General features: G+C 44.7%; 1 protein-coding gene across 1 annotated transcript in view; it reads right to left on the bottom strand.

Moving 5' to 3' along the window:
• Positions 1–16,846: 16,846 nt before the first annotated feature.
• Positions 16,847–21,698, bottom strand: part of HIBADH (3-hydroxyisobutyrate dehydrogenase) — a 100,304-nt gene continuing 95,452 nt past the window's right edge. The window contains exons 7-8 of the mRNA XM_084785809.1: positions 18,951–19,107; positions 16,847–17,716 (exon numbers count right to left, since the gene is read on the bottom strand). Of these exons, the coding sequence (XP_084641935.1) occupies positions 17,558–17,716; positions 18,951–19,107 (316 nt within the window). The 3' untranslated portion in view covers positions 16,847–17,557. The remainder of the gene's footprint in view (positions 17,717–18,950; positions 19,108–21,698) is intronic.

Below are 21,698 nucleotides of genomic sequence, written 5' to 3'. Positions count from 1 at the left end.
AGTGCCTTCTGGGTGACTCGCTCTTTCTTTATGACGTTGATCCCCATTGACGTGCTCTAAGCACATCAAGAAACATACTTCAGCTGGGTATGGTGGCGCACGCCTTTAATCCCAGCACTCAGGAAGCAGAGGCAGGCAGATCGCTGTGAGTTCAAGGCCAGCTTGGTCTACAAAATGAGTCCAGGGCAGCCAAGGCTACACATATTTCAGAATCAAGGGCCTTTGGGAGACAACAGCAGATCTGAGGCTGCACATGTGTACAGATTTCTAAGCACACATTTTTCCCCCTCCCATCTGAAAGTTCATGACTACATCTTCCTACCTTGATCCTTGGGTAAAACATTAAGATCTTAATTTTTCTTTAAATGTTGGATTATAAATTTCCTGACTTAAAATTGATATAATGCTACCTCTTAGAAGATTTTTTTTTTCTTTTGATATTTCCAAACCTTCTCCCGTGTCTTCAGTGTGTGGCCACCAGCTCTCTACTTCAGGTCACTCGACAACTGGATTCAGCTGAGGCTCTATTGGCATCAAGCTCAGTTCGTGGCTCCTCCAACGTGTTTCATGTGCTTTCTGCACCTTCAATGCCCCCCTTCAGCAAGCATCCTTTCCTCCCAAAGACAATTCTCGGCTCTTACCTTAGTGGAACCACAGCAAAGTAAAGACAGATGCAGCCAGGATTTCAGAGCGTCACTTCAGCTGACACTGGATTTTTATTAGGCCTATATTAATTTGATACACTGTTATTTGCACACTGTGTAGCTCTAAGTACTGAGAAACGGACTCCTTTAAATATAACAGCCTTTTAAGGACGGCAGCAGGTGCTTCTCAAGTGCATCCAGGCTCAAGAGCCATGGATCTCTCTGCTCCTGGAAAGGGTTGCTGGCAAATGACAGCAAGTGTTCCCTGGGGCTCACCAGGCAGCACAGTATTGCTGAAGAAGGTTTGGAAGGAGTCTGCCTCCATTCCTTCTCAAAAGCAGGGCGATGTCTCCAGCCTCCTAGTGTTCTGGAAAGCAATCGGCATGAGGGCCTGCCCCTCCTGGACCAGCCAGGTCAGACCATTGGCCTAGAAGGGAAGGCTTGGAGTCTGTCCCTGGCTGATGGCACTCCAAGGTGGTCATTTGCCAGGAACATTCTGAGGCTTAGGGTTTCTGTCAAGAAGGGAGGATCAGTAAAAACAGAACCTTCTCAAGAGCGAGATCAGCTAGTAGAAACAGGTGTGGAGAAGGTTGTGGGCGGGAAACCCCCTTTCCTTGGCCTCCCTAGAGCCAGAAGCAAGGCTGCAGCCCCTCCCTGCAAAGGTTTTCCCTTCCTTCTGCTGCCTAGTGAGACTGGCACTTGACACAGAAGCCCCGCCCACTAGGCCTCCTCTTCCGGAGGCAACTTCCTAGATAGAGCTAGCCAAGCTCCTTCCACCTCCCCTCTGACCACCCTTTGGCCATTTCACTGCTCATTAGCACTTCCTTCAGGAAGTGGCTTGGGAGAGGCAGGACACAGAAGTGATACCCAGTCATCCTCTTGATCAGCAGCTCTTACGAAAGCCTTGGTGGATGACGACATTAACACGGAAGACTTCAGCCCCGTCCTGTCCAGTGGCCTCCCAGCAACCACTGGCAGCAATCACCAGAACAGCCACCGGGTCACGGAGCACTTCAGGGTCTGTGGACCTCGTGGAACCTCCTCCAGGCCCCTGAGCTCTACAGGATCCCTCTCTCACTGTCTAGATTTAGGGACTGAGAGAGGCTGAGAAAGGCCTGTGACTCTGGCCCAGTGGGCATGTGAACGCGAACAGAACTCTGGGTCCAGGTGTCTTGTATGACACCTCTGCTTCGCTACCGTTTTTCGTTCTCAAGTGACGCCAACCTAGTGATGGATGCATGGCATCCCGGAGGGGAAAAGAGGGAAATGGTAGGAGTGTCGCAGGCACTAAGGATCAGTACCAGGTCCAAGCCACTTCCGGGAAACCAGAGATGGGCTTGGATTGGGGCGGGGTTTCGGCAGATGAAGACTGGAAGAGATCCTCGGTGGGACAGAAGGCTTGAGCGGACAGGAAAAGAAGGCAGGAAGGAAGCTACGCAGAAAGACAAGCAAAGGGGTGGAGCACGGCCAGCCAGGAGCAGCCTGTCCTCAGCCTGTCCTCAGCCTGTCCTCAGCCTGTCCGTGCTGGTAATCCAACCGCTAGAAGCTAGGCCAGAGGGGGCGGGTCACGAGGGAAAAGGTGGGAGGCAACACTGAAAACTGTCTTCAGCTCCCTTTCAGCTGTGCAGCAAGTTTTAGGAAGGAGCTGGCAAGCCAGGCTCCGGTTTCCATGACGTTATTATGTCCCGGATGACTGATGTATCCATCCTGGGGTTCATTATCTTCTAGAAATGTTCAAATCCTTGAATTCTTAAGAATTTCAAATCTTTCAGTAATTTTTAAACATTTAAGTCTCTCTCTCTCTCTCTCTCTCTCTCTCTCTCTCTCTCTCTCTCTCTCTCTCGTGTGTGTGTGTGTGTGTGTGTGTGTGTGTGTGTGTGTGTGTGTGCATGTCAAGCACAGACTCGGCCTCAAGCACCTTTGCGCACTGAGCCACCGAGCTGGCCTTCAGGAAGAACTTTTAAAGGACTTCTTCCAGGCTTCATAAAGTCGGCTTTGCTGCCCAGTGCTTTAAGGAGTTATAATAGAGGTCCAGTGTCTTCTAGAAAGTAACACAGTCAAGTTCCTCCAGCTAGACTTTCTCTGCGCAGGCGCCCACATAGGTATGTTTGTGTCTTATAAATTTCTAGCTAACTGGCTATTAGAGGCTAGGCGCGGTGACACAAGCTTGTAATCCAGGCCCTGGGGAGGCTGAGGCAGGCAGGAGGAAAGTGAGTTCAAATCTATGCTAGGCTATGGAACAAGACATTATTTCAAAAAGTAGTAGTAGTAGTAGTAACAACAACAACAACAGTGTTCCATTCACCTTTCTCCTTTTCCTGCCCTAGACCTGGCAGTAAACATATTTACAAACCTCTCAATTCCTTTGGCTCAAGCTGAAGAACCGGACAAGAGCTTTCTTCCAAGCTTGGGGGTTCCATTGGTGATTCCCATAGTCTGCGCTTAGATTCATGCATGCTTGCCCTCCTCCTGGGGGCGCTCCATCTCCTTCTTGATGAATGATGACTGGTGTGAAGCTCATTTGCATATCACTCAACAAACCTGAGTCTTATGAGCTGGCCTGTGGTAGGACGGGAGGATGTGGATTGTGTGACCCAGATCCCGGCTCTCGAGAATTTGGTTTGAGAAACAGAGAGGAAATGAGGCACTGACGTGAGCTGAAGCCAAAAGGAGATGATAACGGAGAAACTGATGGGAAGGGCATGATGGGGCCACAGCCATACATAGCTACAAGGCAGCAGAAGGCCTGGGATACAGTCAGACGAGTGTGTGATGGTTGCTTGTATGTTTTGTTTTTGTCAACTTGACACAAGCTAGGGTCATCTGGGAAGAGGAACCATCATCTGAGAAACGGCCTCCATCAGAATGGACCATAGGCAAGTCTATGGGTGCATTTTTCTTGACTTAGGATTAATGTGTGAAGATCCAGCACACTGTGGGCAGTGGCAACCCTGGTAAGGTGGTATTGAGTTGTCTAGGAGAGGGGCGAGCCCTGTGGAGTCTCCGCTTCAGTTCCTGCCTCCAAGTTCCTGCCTTGAGTTCCTGTTTTGGCTTCTCCTGGTGATAGGCTGTAACCTGTAAAGCAAGTAAACCCTAACTTCCTCAAGTTGCTTTTGGTCATGGTGTTTTATCACAGCAATAAAAAAGTACCTGAGATGGGGAGAGAGTGGAGCAGACCCAGGGAGAAAAGCTGGGGACAGAAGACAGCCAGTCCCTGGAACTATCTAAGGTCTTGCTTTCTGAATCCTGCTCAGGTCCTTGTGGAGCCCGTCAGCAAATCTCTGCATCTTTTAAATCTCTGATTCGTGTTTGGTTCCCTCTACCACTACAGTACCTCCCTCCAAACAGAAACCTGCCAAGTCCATAAAGGCTGGTCTCTCCACACAGCACCCGCTGGATATGGTCAGAAGGCAGCTGGCCTTAGAAGCCACCATGAAGGGACCATCTGGGATTGGGCTATATTGAAGACTCTGAACCATCATGTTCCCAGGTGATAGCGCTTCACCTGTCTCCAGGCTCAAGAGCAAGATGTTTGGTGACAGATAAGCAACCCCAATGTTCAGCTGGAAAGGGAAAACAACAACAATCAAACAAATAATGCCTCCCTGCCCCAAACCCAATGCAAGGAGAGCAAAGTTTGTTTTGTCAAAAAAAAAAAAAAAAAAAAAAAAAAAAAAAAAAAAAAGAAGGCAGCAAAGAGGTAAAACAAGTGATGCCACCAAGTGTATTCCCCTTCGATGGTGTTTAGACAGAGAATAGAGGCAGATGCTCAAAGTGACCTCGTCAGACTTCTGAGCTTAAGGAGCCTGTGGTATCTTAAGGCAATCTTTTCTTTTCCTAGAGCAGAACTCTTAGGTGTTTAAGTAACTATATTCTCAGGTATCAGCATCAATGAAGGCATTAAAAAAATGTGCCCCTCCCCCAACAGTTTGGTTTTGGCTAATTTCCACGGCTCTAAGAAGCAAGCGTTAGAGTTCACTAGCTGGTGGGTGGAACGATGGGACTTGGGAACCATTCTAAACTCAGCAAAGGGGCTTCTGATATCCAACAAGCTGCTTCCCATGGCGGCTGAAACCTCTCCTTGAAGCCTCCGGAGTATCACTGCTATTAAAATGAAGAGGCTGACTCATGATGAGTGACCTCTGGAGTGCAAGTGTTAGCATCATTGTTTTTCCCCATTCTAGCCATAAGTACAGCTGTATACCTTTGCGAGAGTCCCAGAGACCCTGTTGGGTAAAGGTGACAGTGAGGTGGGAAATAAAAGACAAAGGGCACACTGCTGCTAACAGTAGGACCAACCCTGGGTTTGACCTGAAGAAATCCAAAGAACCATATAACAAGCAAAGGCCTAAAGCCAAACCCGTCCGTGGTCATCCTAAGGGAGAAATAATAACACATGCTTTGTGCCAATGGTATCTTCTAGGTTAAGCTCTTGGGTGATGGCTTTCTCAGTGTAGTATAACTTGCCAGTATTTAATGTCTGTGATAAATTAGGAGTACCCCCCTCTCCATGCTCTTTACTGCCTCAAGTAGGCTGGTAACAGCTTTCCCAATTGTGAATTACTTTACCAACTACTTGGGACGGAAGAAAGTGAATTGGAAGACCCAAGCTTAGAAGGCCTTTTTTTTTTTTTTTACTCTCACTTCACCCTGGTGCTTATCTGCATATAACACTGGGGTGGGGGTGGGGGTGGACAGCAAGCTTCCCTACAGCCTGGCTGACAGCAACTCATAAGAGATCCCTTTTCTCCTAGTGCTTTCATTATTTGGCAGAAGCTGTGGCCTGCAATCATGCCTATGTACCTTATGGGTCACATCTCACAATCGATTCTGCTTTGTTTCTTTACACTTAGTAGAATGTAGGGTAAAGATCTATCATATATAGCCTTTTATTATGTTGAGATACGTTCCTTCTATTCAAAGTTTCTTCAAGACTTTTTATCATGAAGGGATGTTGGGTTTTGTCAAAAGCTTTTGCCACATCTATGGAGGTGCCTATGAGAGTCCTGCCCTTGAGTCCATTTATATAGCTGATACAGTCTAGAACTGGTATCAAGTCTACAGTCTATGGGTCTACAGCCTAGGGGTCTTGATTTGGTTCGTTTTCTTTGCCAATGAACTAATTAAAAGGCAGGAGAAATCTGAAGTGGCACAGGCAGCAACAGAGAAATCTCAGAAAGGATCACTAGGTGTTTATTAGGGGTAAGGAAACACACAATCAGCAGATACAGGGAGAAAAAGACCCTCTGGAAAGACAAAAAAATCCAGTCTCTTCTCAAGGCTGGTGAACAGTCCCCCAATTTAGGGTTGGTCAGTTTGAGGACAGATATTGTGGTTGATTGGCCCCACACTGTTGTGTGACATGTCCTGATCCAACCTCGAACTTGTTGGCCTGCTGGTGGGAGACAAAAGCTGCCAGGCTTTTGTCTAAGGCAGGAAGTTGAAGAGGAAGAAACTGGTCATCTTGGAAATTGGACACTTTTATTACCTAGCCAAGGTCTTTCTTCCTATCTGTCTGCCTACCCGGGAATATCTCTGATACCTATTCCTTCCTAATGCTGTGACCCTTTAATACAGTTCCTCACATTGTGGTGACCCCCAACCATAAAATTACTTTCATTGCTATTTCATAACTGTAAGTTTGATACCGTTAATAACAATAATGTAATTATCTGTGTTTTCCGATGGTCTTAGGTGAGCTCTATGAAAGGGTGATTTGATCCCCCAAAGGAGCCACAAACCACAGGTTAAGAACCTCCAACCTAGTCTCTCATACCCACTCATACATATTAACTTCAGAAGAAAAGATGAAGCAAAGCCTCTTTGTTCTGTCACTGTGGGAGTCTGTTCTTGAGCTGGGCCAGCACAACAGCACACTAGGCAGAGTCCACCTGCCAGCATTCAGACGCAGCCACACTGACAACAGGAACACTTACCAAATACTTGTGATAGCTGAGAGAGCACGCTAACAGCCTAGCCCCAGTGAGTGGGTATTTGGAGGGACTCCCTGATGCCTTGGGCCTTTAATGGCAGCAGCCTTACTTCTGACTCAAGGGCCCACTTCCAAACACTGGGTGAGGCTTCCTTAGAGCCGGTAAACCTCACACTTCCAAGATCAAGCTGCTTCATCATAAACAGTCTCCTTTCCATCTAGTCACTGCTTCTCAAGAGCCACTAATCCCTAGCCACGTGGTTCTGACTCTTTTTCCTGGTGAGACAAAAAAAAAAAAAAAAAAAAAAAGGGGGGGGGGGGAGGGAGGATTGGAGATACTATATGTATCAGGTACTATAGGAGGTACTTGTGAGATGTCAGTGACAAGACCATTGCCCCTGCCCTATTGGAGCTCCTAACTGCTCAGGTCGTTGGCACGATGCTCTGCCTCATGACAGCCTGTGGTGAGGATGCAGGTGCTGTCATGTGTTGCAGCTGTTGCAGCTTTCCTGGAAGTACTCGTCTAGAGGAAAGGTGAGGGGATTGGCTATCTTTTAAAAAAGCAGGAGGGGGCCTACAACAAGCAGAAAGAATATGGGAAAGGTGAGCTATGGAAAACCTCTCCGTTAAGAAAAGGTGGCGTCAGAAAAGGCATCAGCATAGGAGCTGCAAATCTACTCCCCAGCCCAGGGCCTCACCCATGTTCCCTTGAGAGTCAGAGGATTCTCATGACCCATTTTACCTAGGGGTGGGGGCAGGATCTCAAGTGAATGTGGCTATTAATAGAACACTGTCTCTAACAGGCTTCACAGACAGGCAACCAGTGAGTCCTCCTCCTTCTCCATGGCCTAGCCAAGCCCATTTGGAAAAGCAGAAGGCACAGCCTCCCTTTACATCCTATTCATCTGAATTACCTGGACAGGGAATGGGGTCTTGCTCCTGTCGCTGTGGGACTGTTCATAGCCTATCTTCTAATACTTGCCAGACCTGTGTTTTCTCTAGTGTGGTATGTATCCAGGGTGACATTTACATAGTGAGCTGATTGGACCTCTCTTCCAGGAAGTAAGGGATAGCTAAGATCTTGCCTAGACACAGCAGGACACAAAAGCCAAAGGTTATTCTAACTGAACAGGTTAGCAATGCCAGTGTTTAGGACACTTAGAACCATCTCACATTGGCAGTACAATATACTCCAGGCCAAAGCTAGCAGGCAGGACTGCACTACACTGCACTATGGGTCACCACTTACTTAGAAATGGGCAAGGCTATAGTCATCTTCTGTCTCTGTTGAGCTCCTGTATTTGTTATCTGTCCAGTGGCCAGAATAAGTGAAGGTTTTCTTTTGATTTTTTTTTTATTTCAAAACTCAAGAAGAAATTTTTTTTAATTATTGGTGGAAAGATTACCAATTATTCTAAAAATCAATAATAAAAGCATGTGTGAATGGCGGCACACACTTGTAACCCCAGCACTTGAAAGGTAGAGGCAGGAAGATTTTTTTTTTCAGTTCGAGACTAGCCTGTGATGAGCCAGCCTGCCTCAATCTTAGACTTGAAGCCTTCTTATAGTAAAGACAAACTAGGCTCATCCCTTTTGGTGGTTAAACTTCTTTCTCAAGGATTAGCTGATGCCCCATTTGTGACCTTAACTACAAATGGTTCTGCACTGCCTGCTCCAAGAAACAGCAACCACGCCTTTGTTTCAAAGTTGTTATAACCATCTTGCAAACCTACCTTTGCTTCAAAAGTTTGTTATGTCTACCTTGTTATGACTACCTGGCAGCCATGCCTTTGTTTCAGAAGGTCATTCTGACTAACTTCTTATGCTTATGTTCTGCTCCTGTAACTCTCCTATTTTGCCCACCCCCCACCCCCCCAATTTGGAAACCACCTACCCTCAGCTATAAAAACCTTGTCTTCCTCATGTCTAATGCTGATCTCTTGAGCCCTGCATTTAGGGAGGGACAGCGCATGTACACAGTGAAAATTCTGGTTTCTTAAACAAAACAAAACAAAACAAAACAAACCCAGTTATGTTATGTGAGTATGTTTTTGTTTTAATCCCAGGTGTGGGGTAAGAGGCTACTTCACAGCCGGTGAATATGATTTACCTCATGCACCACCAGGGGTATGATCTTTGCTAGCTGCAGATAGATAGTTTAATTCTGGAGACGCTAGAAAAGGTATAAATGGGAGAGCCCCAAGAGGGCTTGAGGCGGATGCTGCTGGTTCATCCTGATGCTGTAGTTGTGTTTACTACTGCTGGATTGCTGGTTTGCTGAGCTGCTGGAGATTCTGACAATGAAGAATGGATTTGCCTCAAGGAACCCTAATCAGCAGGAGGTAGCCTATGGAGGTCTATGCCCCCTTTCCCCTCTAACCTTCTTTCTCTCCTACCTAGTGTTTGTGTTGGAAGCGGTTAGGGTGAAATAAGGGTTGGAAGGGAGGTAGAGAATCCAATAAAATAGCTTAAAAAAAGAAAATGAGCCTACATGTGTACATTAATAAAAAAAATCTTGCTTTAATTAATTTGGCCTTCCTTTCTCCTTGCATTTTTGGGATTAACAAACTGAGTTACACAAAAGATCCTGCCTTAAAAATAAACAAAAATGAAAGGGTAGCAAGATTCACAGTATGATGTTATGGAAACTCAGACCTTGCTGCCTCAAGCAAATCACTGCCACTTGATAGAGACCAGTGTTTAAATGGGTCAAATTCCTTCTACCAACCCACTTTTCACTGTGCAGGCCTGGAAGGCATACTTGAGAGGGCAGAGGTTTGTCTGCATTTAGCAATCACCACAGGATCTCTGGCCTTCCGAACACAGCATGACTCCAAGAACAAGCATTTGTGTATAAATATTTGTGGACTGAGTCTATAATCCATTTGGCTTTTCCATTACAATTCAGATTAATCCCCCTTTCCTTCTCAAACAATCGTAATTGAAGAAAATCCTTGTTTGTAACCAGGTAACCCTAGTCACACTCCCTTTCCCTCACAGTTACAGAGAACCAGCTGGGTCTTCCATCATCATTTTCTCACTAGCTGGGGACAAGGCTTTATCTCATATACTTATTCTTTCCCTACCCACAAGGTAATTATCTAAGATTTCTAGCTGAAAAATAAAAATAAATAAATGCCATTCTTTCCGATCTAAAAGTGGCGTTGGTCATTAAGGTTGAAAAAGTGACTGGGGCTTCACTGAATCCTATGCAAATCAGCCCTGATGAGCCCGTAACTAATCTGTTTACAAACCAGACCTGCTAGACAGGCCTCAGTGATTTTCTATCAAAGCAAAGCAGGACTCTTTATGGGCATCTGGCTGTCCCTGAATGGGCAGTTTAAACATAGACTCTTTCCTTCAAAGTAAGATCAAAGCCTTTATTGCTCCTAAATGAGTGCATTGTTCCACTCACTACCGTCTTGTTTGCAATTTGTGTTTATTAACAGCACTGTCTCAGGTTTACTTTGTGAATTACTAGTTTCTGAAAACAGTATGGCAGTTTTATGGACCACAGTATGCATTTGTGGAGATTACGTAGCATATAACACACAGAATGGCCCATCAGATAGGACATTAGGCAAAGAAAATTCTCTGCAAAGATGGCAATTCCTGACCATGCAGAATTTGCTCAGGTTGTGTGTGTGTGTTTTTTTTTTTTTTTTTTTTAAAGTAAAGGAAACCATCTGGCTTAACAGAGCTGACACAAGACAAGGGCCTCAAACTGAAGGGCTAGAGTTTGAGCGTGCTTTTGTTTGCCTTGGGAAGAAGCTTCTTTGGAGTTGTGACTTTGTCTGTCCCTGAGCATCAGAATGTAAAACTGTCCTATAGATGAGGGACATCAAAGGGACAGCTCAAGAAGCAGAACCAAGTATTTTCAGGCAGGGACTAGTCAGAGGGCCAGAAAAGACAAAATTCTTTCTTCTGATTCCTGGCGCTCCACAAATCCTTCTTTCATGACCCTCCGGCCACAGCTTTCTCATATGAGGACACAGGCCTCCACTTCTCATGGCCCCAACATTGAGATCAGAACCATGTCCTTCACACACACCCTCTCAATTCATCTTAGGAGGATGAAGCTGCCAAGAAAATTGCATCTTTTAAGATTTGTGGTGACACAGGTATACAAGCTCTGGGGTGTCACTGACCTAGAAGAGGAGCCAGAGCAGATCACCGTGAGCAGATGCAACGCAGGGGACCCAGCCTCCGAAGGCGCAGCTGTTAATGTCGATAGATGGAAATGGGACAGCCGGGGACGGCCATAATCAGAGATCACACCACCGCTCAGAAACTATCCGTTTTTAATGGTTTCTTTTCTTTTGACAGGGAAGCAAGCATAAATTCATGAGGATAAAGGCACATTTGTCAGACCCCATGGACAGACTTGTACCAATCCAAAACCGAATTGAGCTGAAAGTGGCACACCCGAGAGCAGGGAGCGCAAACCCAAACCCACCGTAAATCTTCTTGGCTTATTGCCTTCTAAGTGTCCTTGATGGCCCAGTTCTGTCATTGTGACTTGGAGTGGGGGACAGGGGGGTGGGGGTGGGGAGAGGATAAGACTGAGTTTAAATTAAACCCAAGTTAAAACAAAACAAAACATTTCTATCTCCTACAGACAGGATTTGAAACCATGCTCCTGAAGTGGAAGAGATAAGACATTCAGACCCCACGTCCAAGCAGCCACCATCAAGTTGGGCTAGAGGAAAATGGTTGGGACAGTGTTCAGGCCACTGCAGCTCAGTGGAACAGTCACTGTTCCTCTGCAGCCCCTGTGATTGCCAGTGTCGCCTTCCCAGTAGCTGACTCTGCCCTTTATTCCACCTTAGTCGCCCTCTCTTGTTTGCCTGAACTGTTTTTATGTCATCTCTGAGACAGGTCAATGCTAGGTAAAAACAAAAGCCAGAGTAAATGCGTCAGGAGTTAACTTAGCAGAACGTGCTTTCATTAGCACAAATAAGCCATTGGGTCTCCCTGGTCATCTTGGCTCATTAAAGAAACTAAACTAAACCAAGCAAGGAGAATGAATCACGTTTGGCACTTATAGAAAGCAGGCCTCGGGTCAGGGTTAGGGTCATTATGGGGAGACAGAGAGGGAGACCAAGATGAAAGGTGCATTTGCTCTTAGCATCTCCGAGATCAGAACTCTAAAGGGAAATTTCTGGATAGTCAAATAGTCTAAAATTACCCAAGAATGCTTCAAATTCTATCCATCAATGGGAGGCAGAGAACTTTAAGAGGCACAAGACAAGTGTTAGACAGCAGTGAACTTGTATCCTCTGCTCTCTGCTGGGGCAGGGGTTGTGGCTGCAGGCGCCATGGGATGGGCATTAACTCTTTCGGTCTTTCAGTTCCCCAAGCCCAGACTATTCGTCTTTTACAAGGTGAATGTGCAACAACTATGTCCAATTTCATCTGATTAAAGAAAGGGAAACTAGTGAAAGATTTTTAATTTTCTGATTTGACCATTTTAATTTGAAGTTCTCTGCTCTGAAATACTGTTTCCTGCTGAAACAATATTTGCTCTAACCTCCAACAACCCAAATGCTAAAGTATTTTAGGCATTTATCATTTTTAATAACCATGGCAAATGCCAAATTTTGTCCTTTTGAAGATAAAATGCAATACTCAAAAAGTCACAGGATTTGCATATGCAGCCAAGGCTGAAAAAAAAAAACAAAAAAACCAGGCCCCAAAGCTGCCCTTTGGTTTTATGAGTCTGGCTGTGAGGACGGTTTCCACAGCCTCCCCTCTGCCAATGTCATCACTACAGAGTGCAGGTCGGAGCTAAGCTCGCGTGTCAGGCCTATTCAAGTGGCTCATTCTAGATGAGCTCTCTTGCCATCTCTGTACCAGGCATGACAGAGTATCATTAATAAAAATGTATTGATCTCTGAATCTATTCCTGGCTATGAAAAAACTTCTAATAAATGAGATGGCTATATGAGCTATAAATAATGGCTAACAGGACAGAGCCCAAAAACTGTCAAGAAAACATACCTCGTGTTTTCTTATATTCTTAAGTAAGAAGAACCAGAATTTTAGAGCTAGAGCAAACATCAGCAAGCACTGTAGTGTTTCCCTGTAAAGAGAGAGAAGCAGATCCCAATACTATACAATGCAGGAGTGCCCAGGACCAGACCTCAGGCCTCTCTCTGGTCCTCTAGTCCAGGGATGGCTCTGGTATCCAAGGCACTCAAAAGCAGTCCCTGCAGACTGGCTGTGAAGTGCTTCTGTTTTGTTATAGTCTCCTATGAATGTTTTGAAGGGATCTGGTTCCAGTTTGAAGAAATCTTTTCCCCTTTTAGGTATTCTTGAATTACTAAATGATGAATATAATTACATAGTAAAAGGTCATCTTCAATCTGTCTGCTGCCAACAAGAGACAATTCCATGTGCATCTAGTATGACAGACAGACAAGCTAGTTTATGGGTTTGACACCTTGCATGGAATGTTACAAATCCCTATGTTGTCCTTAAGCTCAATTGAACTGAAAGATGGCTAAAAACCCCCACTCAGGCTGATGACTCCCCACCGGCTAGCCACTGGAGAATGCTCCAGGGTGCAGTTGCTGCAGCTGAGGCTGGCAGTAACTGTGGCTGTTTTCCTGAGCACAGGCGCCTTCTGACAGAAGCCTGAGTCAAATTTATGAACACCGATAAGGTTGCTGGATTCGCCTCTGCTTGCACAGTGTAGACAGATCCTACACACTTTCAACTGCTTAGAAAGCAGGTCAAGATAATAGCATGTGCAGTAAGAGCAGCCAAGGACGCGGCCTGTCTGCAGTGTGCCTCTCTATGTCTGACTGTAAGGTGTCCTATCAGTAGACAGAGTCCCTCAAACACAACTCTTTAGAGTCCCTTAGTGAGTGCATCTGTGCTGTCATGAGGTTGCCTACCTTACTGCACATGCAAATCAATGATTCAAGTGTATATAGGGCTGACTAGCAGAAACGCATACCTTTCGCTGTGAAAACTTTATTCAGTTTTTGCAAAAGTCAAGTTTACAAACTTTTGATGAAAGAAAATAACTCTGTGAAAGATCTGAATTCTGTAAGGTTTTTTTTTTTTGCAAGTTGTGCATAATGAACTGTAATCTTTAATAAACTTGGCACTAAGCAAATGTCTTTACGAGAAACTGTGCAGTTTGTGGCTCCCTTAGCATAGACGCAGCACCCATAATTTCTACTCATTCATATATTCCAATGCTCGCCCAAGCTCTTCACTGACGCTCACTAGTCCTCAAAGCTGAGAGGACTGTCTGTTCCTTCAAATAGCTTCCATACCAGAATGAAAGACAACCAAGGCAGCAAATACAATGTACCAGGTAGCTCCCCTCACACAGAAGTTAACAAGAAACATTGATGAGGAAATGGACGGCCTGAAGTAGCTAAGGAAAGCTAATTAAAATAATGTGGTACAGTTATACTATGGAATACTACTCAGCTATTAAAAACAAGGAAATCTTGAAATTTGCAGGCAAATGGATGGAACCAGAAATGATCATCCTGAGTTAACTCAGACCCAGAAAGACACACATCGCATATACTCACTTATAATTGGATACTAACCCAACATGGCTGTCCTCTGAGAGTCTTCACTCAGCGGGGGATTGGGATAGATGCTGGGAATTGGGATAGATGCTGGGTGGGACTCACTATTGGGACTCCAGGTGAGAATGGTATGGGAGAATAGGGAGATAGAAGGACCCAAAGGGTTCAGGAACCCTACAAGAAGACCAGATTTGCTTTTCTGACATTTGGTATACATGGAATCACATTAACCATGGCCCTTTCTTTGCATCTAGTCTCTTTCAGTTGGCCCATTCTCAAGGCTCACCTCATGCTCTGCCAAGTTTCAGCACTTGTTCCTTTTTAGTGGCCAAATAATCTCTCATGTTCTTAGATCACAATGTGCTTATTAAGATTGCTTCCAAGATGTCTTCCTTCAAAACGTCACTAATGACCTCTAATGACCAAATCCAAATGATTAATTTCCAGCCCCTGTATCACTCCACTATCATCAGCTTTTTAAACTGTTACCTCAAAACAATTTTCATACAATTTTCTACCTTTTTGCTACCGTGAATGCAGTTGCCAGGAGCACCACCGAGAGGCTTTTATGTGCACATACATTTCCATTTTGGGAGCACTAGGACCAGAACAGTGCTCAGGTGTTGACTCTGAGCGTAACTTCAGAGGAACTTCCAAGAACTATTTCTTACAGTGCTGCTTCCTGACACCCCCAGCAGCAGGCTATGAGTTACAACATCACCACAAACTCACCTTCACTCTCGCCATTGTCCTTAACTCTCATTCTTTTATTTGCAATTAAGCATTTAGTATTTGGCTACACCAGGTGTGACAGCTTCACAGAGTTGCCTCAGGTCAGTAAGTCCAGCCTTGGCTAATATCTACCATTCATGTTAAAAAGCATGCTATTGAAGTTACACTCTATGCTCTATGGAGGCCACTGGCAGACTCTCCTCCCAACTGGGAGTCACTTAGCAAGTGTCTTCTCTCCTGTCATCTCTCCCCGACTCCCATCCATATTTGCAATTTTAGCAATATGTCTAGCGTTTCCCATCTGGATACTGAATAAGCTTTCTACTCCACATTCCCTGGCAGGGTCCATCCTGTCTCTTCTTCAGCAAATCACCTCGGTGTTCTCTCTCTTCCCCTCCAATTCTTCTCCTCTCCGTCATCATCACCCTCATTTCTAAGACTTTTCAAAGCCTCCCGTGACCTCTTGCCAAATCCAAATGGTTCATTTCTAGTCCTTGATCACTCAAGTTATGAGCAGCTTTTGACAGGCAACCATTACTCCCTTAACACCTTTCCTTTTCTAGGATCTGCTCCTATCTTTCTTTCTGCCTCCTTTATGGTGCTTCCCAGTCTCACCTTCCCGCCCCCACGGGCCTGAGACCTTTCAGCATCACCAAGCAGCTCCTAAACACCCAACCTTTGCCAGATCCCTTTCCTCACTAAACAGAAATTCCTTTCTTCCACTTTCCCAAGCTATGAATTGACTCTTCCAACACCAATAGCTCCATCTTTATGGTCAGGATCCAATCACTAACTGGCCCCCTGCCCGCCCCCGTACCCATGCCCTGCAACCCACTCTCCATGCAGCATGCACTAGGAGCCCTTTTAAAAGACAGGTCAGGTCAGGTCACTCCTAGGAGTGAAATCCTTCAGGCAACTTGCAAAATGGCTACCATAAGGCCCTTTCGTTGCATCCGCATGCTCACGTGGTCCCTCCCAAGCTGACTCTGGCCTTGGCTGTATGAGTTCTTCTGCCAACATGCCAGAAGACTGAAAATGCTTGTTCATGGGGCTGGTTCTCTGTTGCTTCAGGGAACACTTCTGCTACCAAGTGAAAAGGCTCAGTCAGGCCAGCTTCCTGAAGGGTGTCTTCTTTGAGAGAAGCCACCATAATTTCAACTGTCCTAGACAAGTGACCCTTCAGCTCTGTTTGAGTTAGCCGCATGTGGCAGAAAAAAGGCCACTCTAGACAATCTTCAAAAATAGTAACATTATTTTTAAGCCACTAGATACTGGGGTGCTTTGTCACCCAGTGAAAGCAAACTGGATATATTATCATTTCACTCAGAAGAAAAAGCCAGTCCTGCCATGGCTGCCTAGCCCCACTTCTTACATTTCACTTACAGCCCTCGTATAGCCTTTTTGTATTCTTCACTGTCCCACCTCAGGGCCACTGTACTTTGTTGCCTATGCTTAGACTATCTTTCTTCGAACACTCACGGGGCTTGATCCCTGAAATTGTATCATCTGAGAGAACTCTATCCTAACAAATGCCTCTGGAGCTCCCTCTTCCACTTTTCGTTTTAGTTCTCATGATCTGACACACAGACTATCTACCTTTTATCACACCTGCTCTTATTTATTACTGTATCTTTAGCACTATTAGTAGTGTCTGGATTCTTACCATCAGGAAAATGATAGAAGCAATATGTCCACCAAGTTGGTGTCTAGACCTACTATCAACTGTCCTGTCTTGAGGCTAAGGGAGGAAGGTGAGGAAAGTGCTTCACTGAGGCAAGTTATATTTGATGGTGATTCTGCAGCACCTACCACCTACAAACCTTTAAACACACAGCCATCAAGTCTTCAGAAGGGCAGGTAGACGCTGGCCTGACAATGGGCAACTCCAAGCCCCCTACCCTTTGACCTTCCTGCCTTTGTTCTTTCCATCTTTCCTCCATTAGCTTGTAAAAAAAAGTTAGAGACAAAGCAAAAAGCTCCAAAAATGTTATCAGGATAGAAATTTATTTAAATCCAAAATAATATGACTATAGTTAGAATAATGTAATAATTATCTAAAGGAAATATCATCATTGGCTCTGAAACAGTCTAAAGGAGTCATTCTTCTGAGTCAAAAATATGTAGTAAAACATACAGGAAGCAAAAATCCAGAAGCAAGCCGGCTGAGTGTGGAAGCTGTAACAGGAGGGGCACACTAAGATGCTGTAACAATCCAAACAGGAAAACATGTGTCAACAAGCTGTCTTATTATCAACCCCTGGACAGTAAGTCAGTAACCTGAAATGAAGGAATAACTGCACTTGGTCATAGGACAAATTTCCCTCTAATGTGTCTTTATAACTGATTCCTTTCCTTTTTACCATGGGCTCCATCTCGCTGACAAAACATTTGGTTTTACTTGCAAAGTGGAGTAGATAAAGCATCCTGATCAGAGTGCTCGATTTTGATGAAGGTGCTCAAGGATCAAACTTTTAAAAAGGTCAACGGAGCTAGCTAGTGGGAACCATCAGGCATGTTTGCTAAACAGATGAAAGCAGCAGCACTTTAAAATGGTGAAAGCTCCCGGGATTACTGTAATGTAGACAATCGAAAGCAGACAGACGACCTTTGATTAAACCCATTACTAACAGAGTGAGCCGCAAGGAAGCTCAGGACAGAGTTTGGATCCGAACAGTGTCCGTGTCCAGAGGGCACAGTCAGAAGGTCTCCTCCTCCCGCAGATACTGGAACACGGATGAGAAGTCTTTCTTTGCGTAGCCCTTTGCACACATCATCCTGTACACCTGATGGGCGATGCTTCCTAGAAGGATTGGGCTTTTGGTGCTCGTGGCGGAGTCTTGAGCCAATCCCAGATCCTAAATCAAACAATGGCAGAAAGAAGCACACTGAGACTTGTGGGAAGACTCATTCTGTAACTGGGCTAGGCTAAGGGGAGAAGGGAGGGTAGAATCTGGGGAAAAAAAAATAAGATTTTTACACGCACTAAGCATGTGAGTGTGTGTATGTTTTCCCTCTTTCAATGGCGAGGATGTAACCAGGTCCTTGGTAGAATGGTAGGCAGGCACACGCCCATGGAGCCACACCCCAGACCATGTGTTTCCTTAAGTGCTTTCACTTTCACAGACCTGGAAAAGTGCTAGAAACAGAGTTCTTGATTTCTGAATTTCCATATTCTTGTCCCCCAGGAGACACATTTATTTTGCTTTTAGATAGAATTACTGTGCAGGCAGGATTACATAAAGATGTTTTTCAAGCCAGGCGTGGTGGTACACGCCTTTGATCTCAGCACTCAGGAGACAGTGGCAGGCCGATCTCTGATTTCAAGGCTAGCCTGGTCTAGAGAACAAGTTCCAGGACAGCCAGAGCTACACAGAAAAACATTGTGTCGAAAACAAAACAACCAAACCAACCAAACAAAAACAGAGCTGTTTTCAAATCTGTGGAAATCTGCACAACTGTTATTAAAAAGTAGTTTCTGACATGAAGGGAAATTCACAGGAACAGTACCCTCAAACAGTACCCTATGCTCTGTGTACAGTGATAAACGTGTCAGCTGCAGCCTACACAGGCTCAGTCTTTTGAAGAAAGACACTCACAAGGGACTAGTGTAATTTGGGAGCAACACTACCAGTATGGGAGTGCTGGGTAAAGCCTTCTAGTCAAAAAGATAGCTGAGCACAAAGATAAAAGATGAGGTGTTAGTTAAGTAAAAGCACTGGCGGCTGAAGGAATAGTGGCCAGGAAGAACAATCCTGAGGGAAGGAACAGTGAGTGGAAAGGTTTGGGCGTAAGGAAGAAAAAACGATTGGTTCACTGGCTAAAGCAGAGAGAGAAACAGAAAAGGGAAGCAAAGGCCAAGTTATCCAGGCCTTGTCAGACAAGCTGCAGGGATAACTTTCAGTGGAAAACTGATGCACTACTGTAATAATTTTGCCTTCTGGGACAAGTACATGCTTTGTTGAAAGGTGGTGGTGTGTGAGTCTGTGTCTGAGGGTGTGTGTGCACGTGCATGCATGTGTGTGTGTGAGATGGTGAGGGTTAGATCATTACTTTTCTCTCCATCACAGCTCATCTCTGCATTTACCATACCTTAGCCATAAGTGTTGTTCCAAATCCACCTTGGTAGTTATTAGATGAGGGGACTCCATCCATAACCCCGGGTACAGGATTGTAAGTGTCACTGGACCAGCATCGTCCTGAGCTCATATTCAGGATTTTAGCTAACAGTTTTGGGTCAAGGCCTGACCTGTCAAAGGTCAAAGAAAAATATTAAATGTCAGAATGTACAATCATATGAGACTTATTAACATGTGAGGGCGTCCCATCTTTTTGTTCCACCACTGTAAATCTAAAGCCCACAGAAAAATGGGAGGCAGAAGAGACACTGAGAGCTTGAGGCCAGCTTGGGATACATGGATTATCAAACCAACCTGAGCTACAGAGTGGGGGCTTTCCTCAAAAATCCAAAATAAAGGCTGGGAATCGTTGCACCTGCCTTTAATCCCAGCATTCTGGAGGGAGGCAGATCTCTGAGTTCAAGGCCAGCATGGTCTACACAGTGAGCACCAGGATGGCCAGGGTTGCGGAGAGAAACCCTGTCTCAACCCCCTCACCAAAATAATGATGATGATGATGATGATGATGATGATGATGATGATAATAATAACAACAGCAACAATAACAATAAATAAACACATCAAAACAAACAAAAAAATCCATCTGTAAAATCAAAGTCAAGTTTTCAATGATACAGTATTAAGAGCTGCTAATTTTCTTAGGTCATTCCTGAAAAGACCCGCACTATCTACTACCGAGGAGAAAACACATAACATCACACTGAGCATTGCTTCTCACACGCATGGGTTCAGTTATGTTCAGATATTACTGCTTTGTTACTTATGAACTTTAAATCAAATGATAATCTAAATTCTACATTCACATACAAATGATCTATTTCAGAAAGAAATACTGGCGACTCTGAAAAGTCACAGGAGCCTGGGTGGCAGCACTTATATGTACATTTATCCCTTTGGTTTTTATGGGAGTAAATGCAAGAGATGAACAACGAGCTGTAAAACATGCTTAGGAGAAGTTATCATTACCAAAGGCGGTTTTTCCTGCTGCACACTCTTCCTTATTTATTAAGCCTTCATTAGATAATCTTGCTTATGAAGCAAGTCTGCCCAGAGCGGTGACATATGCTATCTATTCAGAGACATGCGTTACAGTTCTGGGTCACCTGCTGATAAGGTTACTGATCCTGATAAAACAAAGCTTGCCCGGGCGGAAACATCATTTGTTCTTCCACTGGGCTGATGGCATAAGTGGCTGCTCAATGCAGCCCTAGGAACAGCAGCAAAATGCTCATCAGCTTGTGTCTATGGATTTTAGCATGGTTTAAGAAGCCCAGTTTTAGTTTTGTTAAGTATCAAGTGAATCAAGGTTCAAGTAAACTCTCATACTCAGCAATTTATTGGTTTCGTTCATGCAAAGGACTATTAAAAAACAACTGTCATAAAAGCTTTCTATTTTGTCTTAAAAATCAATCTCTTCTAGGAAAAAAAAGATTGAAAAGAGACACTTAGATATATGTTAAACAAACGGCACTTCAGCATGCTTAAATTCATCACTATATAGTCTGCTCACTGCAAAATCTGAATACCCAAACAGCTAGGCAATTTTTCTGATGCTACATGAGGGAAGAATGCTGACAGCCAAGGTAGGCATGGAACCAGTGTTACACATGGGGCATGATCAGGCTTCTGAGGCGGTGGTGATAAACAGCACACTGCGTGCCACACAGCTGAGTGTGTGTGGGGTAGGGGGTGGTCATGTTATGATGATGGGATTACATCAAGCACAAAGATGCCAACTGTATCAACTCTCACACATTCTGTCTCATAACAGACAGAAGCCCAATAGTCTGAGTCTTTTAGAAATACAGAGTTTGGCAGAGCATGGTGGTATATGCCCAGTCTTAGTAAGTGGGGGGCAGAGGTGGGACGATCAGGGGTTCCTGGCCAGTCTGGGCTACATAGCAAGCTCAGGCCAACCTCAGCTACATTAGTCAGACAGTGTTTTAAAAAGCCAAAGGGGAAGAAAAAGATCCAAGTTTGTTGTGTTTAGATACAACAGACACTTTGGCTTTTGGTATAAATAAAATCAAGCTATAAGTATGACATATGACTTGGGAAGAGATAAAGACAATGTTGTTAAGGAATGATTGTGAAGAGAAAATCACCGATTCGCCATTAGCTAACTGTTGTAACTACAAGTGTATTCTCTAAGAAGCACACGCATCCATAAAGACAGCACTTTTTTCAAAGACATCAAACATTTTAGAAACGCCCTTACCATCTTAGATACAAGATGTCGTCACATTTAAAGCAGTGGGATTACTTTCCCTCTTAAGAACCTTCCAGGTTATACTGGCTAGTACTTCACCAGAGTCTTTGCTGCAAAGGAGCTTCACGCTGTAACATTTGTCAAAATGGTCTAACTCGCCATTTCCCTAACTTTACAACACCCTCTGCTTTCCCCAAGAGAACAGCCCAGGGAAGCGCTGCACTGACTTATGGGAGCCTGCTTTGGTGACCATGTCAATATCTAGAGGCATCAAAAGGGCACATGCACACATATAAAATCGCGTGGTAGCTGTTTCTCTGCTCACTTTCCAAACCTGATGCTCCTGCTGTGCAGATTCCCTTCAGGAGCCTGCTGCTCCCTCCCTGCCCCCACTCTGCAGCAAAGTGTATCATTAAAAAGAGCAAGTGAGGAGTGCTTTGCATTTCCTCTTTCTGAGGCTTCTTCAGCTGGCACATACAGGACTGACAGCTA

This window comes from Acomys minous (genome assembly GCF_964271855.1).
Source record: "Acomys minous genome assembly, chromosome: 6".
Lineage (NCBI taxonomy): Eukaryota > Metazoa > Chordata > Mammalia > Rodentia > Muridae > Acomys > Acomys minous.
This window is presented reverse-complemented; position numbering and strand designations above follow the sequence as displayed.